Raw genomic sequence first — 13,617 nt, 5'->3', positions numbered from 1 at the left:
GAGTGTGTGTATCTGTGTTTGTGTGTGTGTGTGTAGTGCATGCATTATGTGTGTAGTGAACACAGTGTGTTTATAGTTGATGTAAAGTGTGTGTATTTTGTGTATCTGTGTTTAGTGTGTGTGTGTAGTGCATGCAGTATGTGTGTAGTGGACGCAGTGTGTTGACAGTTGATGTAGAGTGTGTGTGTTTGTGTGTAGTGCATGCAGTATGTTAATAGTTGATGTAGTGTGTGTGTGTGTGGGTGTGTGTGCATGTGTGTTTGTGTGTGTGTTTGTGTAGTGCATGCAGAGTCTGTGTGTAGTGTATGCAGAGTGTGTGTCTCACTGACAATTGGAATAATACACAGTAATGTTAGTTTCAACATGGTGCCTCTTGGATTTTAATAACCCGCTGTCCCTCTCAGTGTTCAGTAACACACTTCCATTAGAATGGTCAGATCATATCACTGGTTTAATTATTTTGTTTTTATTTTATCCATAAACGTGCAAATTCTACTCTACCATTGCACACGAAGACAATAGAAAGGCATTGAAAATCCATTAGACAGTGCAATTGCAGGAATAAAAGGGAAATATTAAATGCTTTCTGTATATGAGTAGACTATGAACTTTCCAGGACTATAGCAAATGTACAATTAACATGCAGCTTTTAACACTACAACATTATTACCATAACATCAAATTTGTACGCTACAGAAAGAGATATATCCAACTATATATAGTTTCCTTCATGGTAATAATGTACTATGAGGCATTTTAGTTCTGTTTTCTTTCTGCTAACCACTCCAATTTACTGCAATTATTTACTAATTTACCAAAAGCCTTTCTTTTCTTCTTCATTTTTTTATTTTTTTATGCACGATCTGTGCTTTCGTTTAAACGCAGATAGACAAAGTAAACTTGTGATTTGTTACCCAGTGTTATACAATTTCAGTTATATAAAGTCAGTTGCTACTTTAAAACTCAGCAGAATCTATTTTTTCCCCCCTGTATTTATTTAATATGTACAGTTGAAGTAGCTCGTGCTTTTTTCCATTTTTCCCCTTGTTTATTTTAAATGTTCTTTTAACATATTTTCTTGATAGTAACTTTTTCTTTCCTTCTTTTTATTTTTTTTTTACTGTGCTTGTATTGTTTATTGTACTTTGGGGATGTGTTGTATTTTTGTTGAACACAGTAACGGAATGCCTCAATGAAATCTGAAAACTGACCTGCAATTAGTGGGGAATTCTTTGAGACAATGACATGATTGTTGTGGGAAAGTCTCCAAATGTTAAAAGTATGCTCAGAAAACATATACCAAAGGCTTACGTTCGAAGGCAAATCAATGTTGTAAGGAAATAGAGCCAGTGCATTCAATTTGTTTACTTTGGTTTTCGATGTCTGCCTGCATTCTCTGAAAAACTTGCTTAGAGCAGACTGTAGCAGACCTCTCTCTGTCTTTTCATAATTGATCAGGGGATGACTGCCTTCCCTGAGGGTTAAGACGTGGCAACTTTTTTCTGTTTGCTCAGCATCTCAATGCACTAGTTCAAACATTGTTCACACCAGCTGGCAGTGTAATGCCATATGCACATCTTGTCAAAGCAACTGTTGTCATGGATACGAGAAACTATCTGGGAAACCAGCTCATTGGCTTCTATACAAATTGTACAGAAATTATTGGCTTCAGATCTTCAGGATTTTAGAAGAAGAATGACCCATTAAACTCCATAACTCTTATTAAAAAAAGCAACACTGTATTAAAATGAACTTAGGAGTGTTCATGATTTGACATCCTTGGAGTTTGGCTATATAAAAAAATATGAATTATGTTTTACTATAGTCTATTTATTTATGTGCATTTAATAAATATTTTTTATCACCATATGTACAAACTAACAAATTATTATATCAAGGCTAAAGTCCCTCACTAGTAGTTAGGCCTAAATGTTTCTTGATGCTGGAAGTCAGAAGGATCACTAGGGGTGAATTGTTAATCGCCAGTGGCTAAATTTTTACTCGCCAGTGGCTAGTGGGCAAGTGGACATTTTGAGCCTTGATTATATTATTAGATGTATGATAAATGATTGTATTTGTTATACAATGAAAATGTTTCAATACTTGAATTCTATACTTAAGGGACACTGTAAGCATCAAAACACTGTTAGTTTAATGAAGCTGTTTTGGTGTATAGATCACACCCTCAAACTCTCTCTGCTCAATTCTCTGCCATTTTGTAGTTAACTCACTTTTGTCTATGTTTATGCAGCCATAGCCATACCTCCCATGGCTGTGACTCACACAGCCTGCATGACAAAAATGGTTTTATATTCAGTCAGATGTTGACTTGCTTTAGATGTTTTTATCTCCTGCTCTATAATTTAAACTTTAATCACACAGGAGCCTCCTGCAATGTCTGGCAGGCTATTAACAGGGCAGGAGATAAGACATTCTAAATTAAGCAGACTGTGCAATAAAGGAAGTGTAAACTTGACATGCCTTTTTAAAAGAAAGGTTCAGGAAGGCTGTGCTCATTACATACAGGGAGGTGTGGCTAGGGCTGCCTAAACAAAAAGTGATTTAGTTCATAAATGGCAGAGAATTGAACAGTGAGACCACAGGGGCATGATCTATACACCAAAACTGCTTCATTAAGTGAAAATTGTTTTGGTGCCTATAGTGCCCCTTTAAATTACATTAGTGTTATAGTATGTTGAAATTTAATAAATAAATACACATATAAAAATACTATCACAAATGTGCCCAGATCATTATCCTGTATTCTAAGTGTTACTCAAAGCACTGAAGTGGTCATGGTGCCTGGAGTTTGTATGTGCATGTTTTTGCTTTGAAACACTGCAAATACTGAGTTTAACTCCTCTGCTGCTGAGATGCAACTACACCTCTAGCAGCGTCATTGGGGTGTCATCAGCCAGTAGGAACGAGATTTTTCATTGCACAGACTTGTATTCATTGGTTCAGGGCATTTAGCTGACACTCTCCGCCCATATAAGGCTACAGTCATGACTTATGTCTTCGCTAGACCAACTGGGAGCATCTGAGTGTGTCAAAGGTAATGTGGACACAAATGCTTAATGGTTTGCCCCATTACCGGTACCATCATAAATGCTACAGCCAGATTTAAAAAATAAAAAATAAATTTCTAGTAAGTATGTCTGTGTGCGTCTGCCTGTGAATGTTTGAGTCGGTAACAGTGCATGCATGTCTGTGTATGTCTGTGTATGTGTGTGCCTTTCTGTGTCAGTGCATAACTGTCTATGTGTGCTTGTGTGCACCTGTGTATACTTAACAATGCCAGTGTGTATCTGTGTTCCTTATGGTGCTTTGAAAATCATCCTTCTTCCTCTTCTGATTATTCTTCAATAAGGCCACCAGATGAAAAACCTCATCCCTTCCACCATGTGCATAGCCATCCATCCATTGGGAACCAGTGTGAATACACTTACAGAGCTTTTTCAAGTGTTCAACAAATTCTATATTTTTCCCAGTAACCCATAGTAATGGATACAATTGATTTGTTTTGTATTTGTTTTTTTTTTGGGGGGTTAACTGTTCGAAACTCAGTTTGTGACACGGTATTAAGAAAGCAAACGTTGAATACTAGCAAGAGATGCAATCACTCTTACTGGTTAAATAGTTTTGTATTGTTATTTTAAAATAATGAAATCTCAGATAAATACTAACTGGAAAGTTACGGTTACGAATCCTTACAACAGATAACTATATGAATCCTACTGAATAGACTGTCTGTCATCTAAAATTCTATCTTGCGTCCATAGCTTCCGATATTCTAGGTCATAACGTTCATTGGTGCTCTTGGTTGAGTTTACATTAACTTTATTTTCAAATATATTCCGCATGCTAATTAAGTATGCATGATGCATGTACTTACACTGTATTTTGTGTACATTCTGCTATTACTTTAATTACATTATTCTGTTATTAATTAAATCATTCTGGGATTTATGTCTGTTCTTGAAACAAAAGATTTGTACTGATATAAAATACATACCTTAAAAATGCCCCAAATTCGGGAAGGCAGTCCTGATTTTGGACCCCTGTCCAATCATCCTGGGTTGGTTCTCTAATGACTTGCTTCTAATAAACCAGAGACAATGTATACAAAATCGTTGTTTGATTTTTTATTTTCCATTGCAAAACACACAGTTAAAGTAGTAGGTCATATTTATAGGGAGATAGGTGGACTGGACTGAAATATCCAACTTTTTTCAGTATTTTCAGTATTTTCTATTCACTTTTAGGCTCTTCAGGCAGCGAGGCAGCTTCTTTTACAACAGCAAACAAGTGGACTCAAGTCTCCAAAGAATAACGACAAACAGAGGCCACTGCAGGTATGTTAACTCTCCAGTACACTTGAAATGCTACTGTTTCTAGTTATTATCACAGCTGCACCACTATACACATATTTGCATCCTTGCATATGAACAAGGAACATAGCAAAGGCTTATGGGAGTTGTAGCTAGCAAAATCAGGGAATCATCAGTTCAAACCCCCCCGGTAAATAGAGCTTTTGAATTCCACATAATAAAAACAATGAATGATCCGGCAAATGTTTTGATTTTATAATTATGTTGCCGTAATGAAGAACTATGATAGATGTGTGACAGATGTTTTATGAATGACAGGGCCTCCGCAGGTCTAGCCTTTATAATGACTGACTTGCAACATGAACACAATTTCATAGATCTTATTGCCCGTTCATCAATAAGAGTAGAGAAAGTATAGATAGTCATGAAGATACTAAGGTGGTAAAAAAAGAACTAAGACAGGAGACACATTGACTCCTTGAGGCACTCATCACTGTGTTGTTTGGGATAAGACCTGGTGGATTTTTAAATGTATTTTCTCCTATTTTCTAGCATTTGAAATGAAACAAAAACCTGTGCTTTAGATAATAAAAGTTTTTTTTTTTTTTTTTTTTTTTTACCAGCAGCTGAGCATTCACTCCACTATACTTGATTTGCTTGTGGCAACATCTTAATTCACAACTTTAGTTTTAAATAATACAGAGAGATAGTGTAGAAGTGTCTCCCCAAGGACATCGGTAGACGGCTGATAGAGAAGCATACCTATTTTGCCTTCTAAGAAGTGGAGAAAGATTGAGCAGTAGCTCAAAATAAACTTTATATATTTAATTTATTGCTTCTGCCAGATGTAGAACGATGCAGAAGTAAGTTAGATTGCTTAAAAAAAAGAGATGATAAACTGCGCGCGATAAGTTAGAATTTGCGTCGTTACTTAAAAGTCTTCAATTTGTATCTTTTTCAAACCTTTATATCAGCGTTCAGATTTTATTTACAGATAAACTGTTACTTTTTTTCAACACTTTTGTTCAACTATACCCTGGTTTTAGTTAGAGTAATGCTTGCTGTGCTGGTCGGCATTCCCTCTTCACTTCACAAATTTAAAAAAATGAAAAATAAGTAGAGTTAAAACTCAATTCTATCCAAGCCAGGGCTGCGTTCTCCCTGAAACCAGATCCTTCACAGCCATAGGGGTAGCCAGGTCAGGGAGGGCAGGTCGTAGATAGGACATTTGTAGCACAAAGTTCCGGGCTGACTTATGACACCCTGATGTCACGGCCAGAGGTGGAGATTTAACTCTGTTAGTATTGAAGTGGTCATATTGCTTGGAGTGACCCTAGCAGCACAAAATCGAAATCCATCTCAGTGGGTATAGACTGCTCATGCAGCATCACTTCTTAGCTACATTCCGAGCATCTACCTTAGAGTCAGAGCATACAGCTACTAAGATTCCTTTTAGGATGTCCACCCCACATCAGCAATCAATATAGTATAAAGTCAGGAGCTCCCAGGCTAAATACTTCTTATATTCATATATTAAAAGACGCAACTTTCCTTTCACTCGTAATCAGGGACGTTTTAGCCGCGAGGCAAACAAGGCATTTGCCTTGGGTGGCATTTTCCAGGGGGTGGCAAAAAAAGCCGCCCCCAAATGCCCAGGGCAAATGCCTTGTTAGCCTTGCGGCTAACTGACATGCTGAGCTGGCGGGCGGCTGGCGAGGGAGCACTTCCTCAGAGCTGTCTGCTCAGCTCCCTCGCGCGCCGCAGAGTGAGGCTGGGAGCCGGAATATGACGTCATATTCTGGCTCCGCCTCCAAGCCTCACTCTGCGGCGCGCGAGGGAGCTGAGCAGACAGCTCAGAGGAAGTGCTCCCTCGCCAGCCGCCCAGCAGCCAGACCGGCAGCCCCACTAGACCCCAGGGAGATAGAGAACCCCCCCAGCATTCCCAAAGGTAAGGAGGCTGGAGGGGGGGGGGGGAATTAAAAAAAAATGTGTTAAAGTGAGTGAGTGTGTGTGTATATGTCTGTCTGTTAGTGAGTGTGAGTGTGTCTGTGAGTGTGTGTGTAAATATCTGTCTGTTAGTGAGTGTGAGTGTGTCTGTGAGTGTGTGTGTGTGTCAGTCTGTTAGTGTTTTAGTGTGTGTGTGTCTGTGTGTGTCTGTTAGTGAGTGAGTGTCTGTGTGTATATGTCTGTCTGTTAGTGAGTGTGTATGTTAGTGTCCGTGTGTGTGTCTGTTAGTGAGTGAGTGTCTGTGTGTGTATATATGTCTGTCTGTTAGTGAGTGTGTCTGTTAGTGCGTGCGTGTCTGTGTGTATATGTGTGTCTGTTAGTGAGTGTGAGTGTGTCTGTTAGTGTGTGTGTGTCAGTCTGTTAGTGTGTGAGTGTGTGTGTGTGTCTGTGTGTGTGTGAGGGTGTCTGTTAGTGAGTGTGAGTGTGTCTGTTAGTGTGTGTCAGTTTGTTAGTGTGTGAGTGTGTGTGTCTGTGTGTGTGTGTTTATGTCTGTTAGTGAGTGTGTCTGTTAGTGTGTGTGTCAGTCTGTTAGTGTGTGAGTCTGTATGTGTGTCTGTTAGTGAGTGAGTGTGTGTGTCTGTGTGTGTGTGTATGTCTGTCTGTTAGTGAGTGTGTCTGTTAGTGTGTGTGTGTCAGTCTGTTAGTGTGTGAGTGTGTGTGTATATGCCTGTCTGTTAGTGAGTGTGTCTGTTAGTGCGTGTGTGTGTCTGTGTGTGTGTATATGTATGTCTGTTAGTGAGTGTGAGTGTGTGTGTCAGCCTGTTAGTGTGTGAGTGTGTGTGTGTCTGTGTGTGTGTGTGAGTGTGTCTGTTAGTGTGTGTCAGTTTGTTAGTGTGTGAGTGTGTGTGTTTATGTCTGTTAGTGAGTGTGTCTGTTAGTGTGTGTGTGTGTCAGTCTGTTAGTGTGTGAGTGTGTATGTGTGTCTGTTAGTGAGTGAGTGTGTGTGTCTGTGTGTGTGTGTGTGTGTGTGTATATGTCTGTCTGTTAGTGAGTGTGTCTGTATGTGTGTGTGTGTGTGTCAGTCTGTTAGTGTGTGAGTGTGTGTATGTGTGAGTGTGTCTGTATGTGTGAGTGTGTCTGTTAGTGAGTGTGAGTGTGTCTGTTAGTGTGTGTGTGTGTGTCAGTTTGTTAGTGTGTGTGTCTGCGTGTGTGTGTATGTCTGTTAGTGAGTGTGAGTGTGTCTGTTAGTGTGTGTGTCAGTCTGTTAGTGTGTGAGTGTTTGTATGTCTGTCTGTTAGTGAGTGTGTGTGTTTCTGTTAGCTAATGTATGCGTATCTGTCAGTTAATGTGTGTGTGTGTATTTAGAAGGCAGGGCGGGGGGAAGGGTTGGGTGGGGTGGCAGGGGTGGGGGGAGGGGGTGCCTGAGTTTTGTCCTGCCTAGTGCAGCACAAAACCAGGATACACCACTGCTCGTAATAAACAATTGTGCAAAATGCACAAAATAGAACACAAAACACAACTCACAGATTTATAGTGGCAGCAATTGGATTATCCGTGCTTCACCTTGGCTCTCGATAGAATTTTAAAACAATGTAGATGATCTTGTTGCTGCTGACGTGCTGCTGCCTCTGTTTATTTGTGAGTTGTTTTGTTCTCCACTTTGCATGTTTTGCTAGATTTCTTAATTGCCTTAGAGGTTTCTTTTTTAATATATGGCTATATGAAGAATTGTCTGGGAGCTTTTATATCCCTTTCACCTATCAGCTATGGGGAGCTGGAGGATTTAGCAAATAGTATAAGACATGGGTAGCTTTACTTGTTTCAAGACAAAGAAAGAAAGAAAGAATGAAAGAAAGAAAACTTAGTGCTAAAATTGTGATTATGGTTTTGCATAACTGTTTTATAGCATGTTTCCGTTGAAAAATAAATAAATAAACAAATACAAAATATATAAATATTTTCATAGAAGTACTGGATAGTCATTGAACAGTTTAAGATGATAAAATATGTAGAAGAGAAAGTAAAATTAATTACTTATTTTGTCTCCCTTTTTGGGAAGGTAATGAAATAACACTAATAATAATGTTCTGTTGTGTTTAGATGAAAAAACCTTGAGTGCATATACATACATACACACTTACGTTATGTTGTATGAACACATTTGAGATCCAAAACCACGTGATATAATTTTATATAAATATATAAAAACAATTATACCAGATTGCATCAGAAACATTTGTGTCAGTTGTGTCCAACCCTCCTCCTAGTGCATTTCCTATGCTTGAAATGTGACCCAACCAGAAATGGTAGACTCTGTTTCCAGAGCAACACAAGAATCTCATTAAGACTAATCATTTGATTAGGACACTTGAGCAAGACATAAAGAAGAGACTCGCTCCACATTCTCCTCCTAATATCAAACAGCACCTACATTATAGCGTGTATAGTTATCGCTATTTCTTTAATGAAAGCGACATACTTTCTATAACTTTCGAAATAATTGTTGTTCATGAAGAGTAGTTTCCGTCACCATCTCACAAGCTAGCTCCACATTTTGTTTGTTTAACAATGTTAAGAAATAAAAGTTGAACAATTTTATATATCTTATAATATTTTAGCATGTTTTTCTTATTTTTGTTTTGTCAATGGCCTCTTTAGCAAGAATAGTCAATGGATGCCACTTTAATGATAAAGCTAGGAAAACGACCCTACTTATCAGTGGAGGTCCATAACCTAGTGCGTTGTCATAATGAAATATATTGGGATATTATACATAAAGAACTACTGTAACGTTCTGCAAGTACTGTCTAGACTAGAGCAATAAGCAGAATAATTACAATTGTTAAGTCTTACACTCACACCTGTGCTCAAGTAGATGTTCTTTGTATGATTTGTCCTGGTTTTCTCATTCTAATATTAAGGGTTTTGCTTTTTTTCCCCATTACTTTATTACTAGAGTCATATAGACCATCATGGTATGTTATATCATAAAATAGACCATATAAAGACCATACTGGTATGTTTGCCATAAAGACAGCATAAATATGTTATATCATAAAATAATAATTTGAATAATAATTTAGCAATATTATTTAATAGGCTCAATTGTATTAACTTGTCTTATGCAAAATGGCAAAAAAAAAAAATCATTACTGACAACTTTGAGTACCCATTGTACTAGTTTCTTGTGCAGATTCCTGCATAAATGTATTTGGAATGTGTTCATTAATCATATACCATGATTGAATTTATTCAGTCATTTGATGCATTGATTGCTAACATTTAAAAGCAGATAATAATATGCTTGATGTAAGTGATGTTCTTTGACAAGCTACATTTTGTATATGTGCTTTTAATATAATTTCAACAAATCTTTCACAAACTCTTACTTTGATTGATCTTGTGTTAATTATATACAACCACTATATATATATATATATATATACATACATATATATATATATTTTAAAAAATATGTATATATATGTACATATATATATACCACTAATTGTAATTGATGGATTTTCGCTGTCGAGCTTAAAAAGTAACAATGCACATTGATACATTGACATTGTCAACTTAATATAATTATGTATCCACATGTAAATGCATTCGCTATTTGTAGTTATGAAATATATTCGCATCACAGTTGAGAGATTTTTGAATTATATTTATTTCCGACAGTGTTCTCATTTTATGATGGTTTAATTTCTGCTATTACCCTCATAGTAAGTCAATTTGCACATAGAGGAACTTCGAGTTACAGATTCTTAACTCATTTCTAATGAGTCAATTTACATGTAGACAAGCTCCAAGCTTCAGACATTTAACTCATTTCGTATGTGGCATACAACACAAAGTAGTTGTGTATTAAGTTTTCAATAACAAAAACTAAACATTTTCATCATGTATTTTATTTATAAAATATTTTACCAGGATTCTGGAATCCTAGAGATATGGCTGTCTGCGCACTAAATTTCGAGTTATACCGGTTCTGGTTGTGGCGTTTTCGATGACTATTGCACGATGGCTGCTTCCCCTTTCTTTATTTACTGAAGTGAAAATGAAAAATGTTTTGTCACTGTTTATTAAACTCGTAGCTTATGTTAGTGTGCTGTTAGCAGTGTTGCTAAAATTAAAGTGATACATTAACTTAACAGGCAGGCAAAATCATTGAAAATAAAATATCTAGGAAGCATGTCTGCATATTCAATCAACATAATTTACTATATATGATTATTACTCATCTAAAGACAAATCTGCTGACCTATTGACAATAATGGACATGAAGTCTAGCATCTTCAGCTTATTAGTTTAGTAAACATTGACAAGTAGCACTTTTACTTCAACTGATGAAAAATAATTTATAGAGGATCAATTTGCTTTATTATAAAATATGTTGATAACCAGCTGTTTATCTTGGCTTTACTTTGCAGACCTATTGGTCAAGGACAGTGGTGTCCACTAGATCATAGGTTATTCTATAGAAGAACAAGACATATTGATTATCAATACCACAGCACAATAGGTTGAAAAATGACCGCTAAGTAAGAGAACTGACCAAGCATGTCAATATTTTACGGTCAGAATTTTATTACTGTGTGTTTTAGCTTTCCAATGCCAGTTGACTTACTTCAGATCTATTTTTATTATTATTAGATTTTATGTAAGTAGGCAGTAAACAGACAATACCGGTTAAACATAAGTTAATTGTAAATAGTTTAGCAAATTAAACTTACTAATTCACATTTGTCCACTTTTCTAGCCAATGGTCAATGTTTGACAGATCAATGTTTTTTTCTCACATTGACTGAAAACACATAGCAGTCAGCCAACATTCATATTTGTCTGTTTTATTTTTTTTTAATAATTACAGTTAAGGCCATACAACCAAATTTAATTAGCTACATATCTGTATGTAGACACTTTGACCCCTTTACCATTTTCTTGATTAAGGAAATGCTGTATTCACAGATGTGAATGCGGATTACTGTCTTGGCTATGCATATTGTGCACCTTATGAAGAATCGTGCTTAAAAGACTGATATAAGTGCATCCACAGAAGGTAGCTCTTTAGATTATGTTACTATCCTCTTCTTATTTACATAGCATAAACTCATACAAATTATGACAATTTTCGGTGAGGTTCTGTTTAAATGAAGACAGAAATTCATACCCCTTAAGGACACATGACGGAAATATTCCGTCATGATTCCCTTTTATTCCAGAAGTTGTGTCCTTAAGGGGTTAAGAATAAAGGATGTTGACCACAAATTATATACAGTCAGATTTAATATGTGTACATCTATCTATATATAGGGTAAACAACACTGTCTTTCTTGTTTTGTAGGAACATTTATACAAACATGTGTTGTACACCAAAAATAAGGTACTTATTGATCATCCAATAATCTCACAAAAATATTCCCAAATGTAAAGTGGACATTGTTACATGGACCAGTAAAAGGCAGCCATTGCCATTGTAACTTACTTCCAAGTACTAGTTTTCAGCTTTGTTTGCCAGATAAACTCTAGATTAGCTCTGTAGATACATAGAAATGTATTATGTTTAAAGGTAAACTGCCGGTCTGTAATCCATATCTGATAACATGATACCTCTTGGTTCACTTAGAATATGCAGTATCTATTCTTTCTAGATCTTTAAATATGTTAGTCCGTTCTATAACATCCAGCAGATAAATATAAACATGCTAAAAAAAACTATAAAAGGAAAAATCGGTAGAATATCTGAATCTAGTTTTTTTTTCTGATATTCTCAACTTTGAATAGATAATGCTTATTTCTCATCTGCAATATAGTGATAACACACTACTTCTACAAGCACACATAGCTCTCCGTGGACATCCAATTAATCAGCTAGAGTCAGTTTGTTTTCTGAAGGCTAGGTGTTCTGAGCTTGTTACTCATCCATTAAAATGTTACCATATTTATTTTCAAATCACCAACTACAAAATAAGTTCAAATCAAATCAAATAAAATCAGTTAAAATCACTTTAGTATGTTTTGTTCCTAAATGTGGTGCGATCTCTTACGAAGTGAAGAATTCAGCCTGAAAACCCTAAATTGCAAGTATGTAATTAAAGGTAGATGAGCATTTTTTTTTTGTTCTATAAAATTAATCTGGGTGGTCAAAATACTTCTGGTCTCTAATATATAGGTACTGTGATATCTAGAATTAGTTCAATACATCAATGAGTAGTGATAAAGACATAGGCAGAGTAATGAATGATGGGTGGATGGATGAATAGATAGAGAGACAAACAGATAGATAGATAGATAGTGATAGATAGACAGACAGACAGACAGACAGACAGATAGATAGATAGATAGATAGATAGATAGATAGATAGTGATAGATAGACAGACAGACAGACAGATAGACAGATAGATAGATAGATAGATAGATACTGCTGAACCAATATATTAGCTTAATAACAATAGATACAGTTTTAGATCCATTTTTAATATATGGTGTTTATGCTTCTAAATTATTTGATGATGTTAGCAGTTTTTGATATCTCTAAATATGGTATTTTTTTAGGGGGTTTTTTTGTAGTCTGAATAGTAATTATTATTGCAAATAAGTTCAAGTCATTTATAAACTTACAAATAGTGTTATGGCATAAAAGGTTTCTATCTTTTGTGTGTATCAAGGCATATTAAGTGCCACCCACATTGTATTGCTGTCTTGGACACATGCGAGTGACTTAGATAAATCCCTCTTCTAAGAATCAAGGTCATTATCTTGTTGTGGGGATACAGAGTAAAGAGTATCCGGCCCGGTAAATGTAGGAGGATGCTCTATTGTAAATATACTGAGTATTAATGTTATTTTTTAATACAACTTATGCTCTGTATTGTGAATTGCCTTTCTTTGTTCTTATCTAATAGCTCAAATGTATCTCGTAATTTTTTGATTGTATTGGCAAAGGAAAAACAAGCACCATTTCTTTTAGCACAAAATAATAGATTTGAGCTAATGCAAATAACAAGAATTCTAAGGAGGAATAAAAAAAGATTGTGCTAAGCGTGTTGTTAAGTGTTGAAAACCCTCATTTTCTTTAAAAAGGTGATGCTTATAAAAGATGAGCTGAATTAAAAAAAATATGTATTTAATTGAACAAGGTCACTTTATAGAAAAAAATTAAATAAAACTAGCTGGCTGTATCATAAATACACAGGTATATAAATAATTGCCCAAAAATGAAGTGCTAAAATACAAGACTGTACAATAAATGTCCCTGATTCACGTTTCAAACCATTCCAAGATGAAGTGTTCTCTTTTATTTTGTCTCTCGTATATATATGCAGATTAAAA

At 35.9% G+C, this 13,617-nt stretch overlaps 1 protein-coding gene across 13 annotated transcripts in view; it reads left to right on the top strand.

Moving 5' to 3' along the window:
* Positions 1–13,617, top strand: part of FOXP2 (forkhead box P2) — a 203,906-nt gene that overhangs the window by 64,348 nt on the left and 125,941 nt on the right. For 12 of the 13 annotated variants that reach the window (XM_063446859.1, XM_063446856.1, XM_063446862.1 and 9 more), the window contains exon 3: positions 4,266–4,355. The exons of the other annotated variant lie outside the window; for it this stretch is intronic. In XM_063446859.1, coding sequence (XP_063302929.1) covers positions 4,266–4,355 — 90 coding nt within the window. The remainder of the gene's footprint in view (positions 1–4,265; positions 4,356–13,617) is intronic. 13 annotated transcript variants of the gene reach the window in all.

Source organism: Pelobates fuscus, chromosome 3, assembly GCF_036172605.1.
Source record: "Pelobates fuscus isolate aPelFus1 chromosome 3, aPelFus1.pri, whole genome shotgun sequence".
In the NCBI taxonomy this organism is placed as follows: domain Eukaryota; kingdom Metazoa; phylum Chordata; class Amphibia; order Anura; family Pelobatidae; genus Pelobates; species Pelobates fuscus.
The sequence above is the reverse complement of the archived record's forward strand: the minus strand, read 5'-3'. Positions and strand labels throughout refer to the sequence as shown.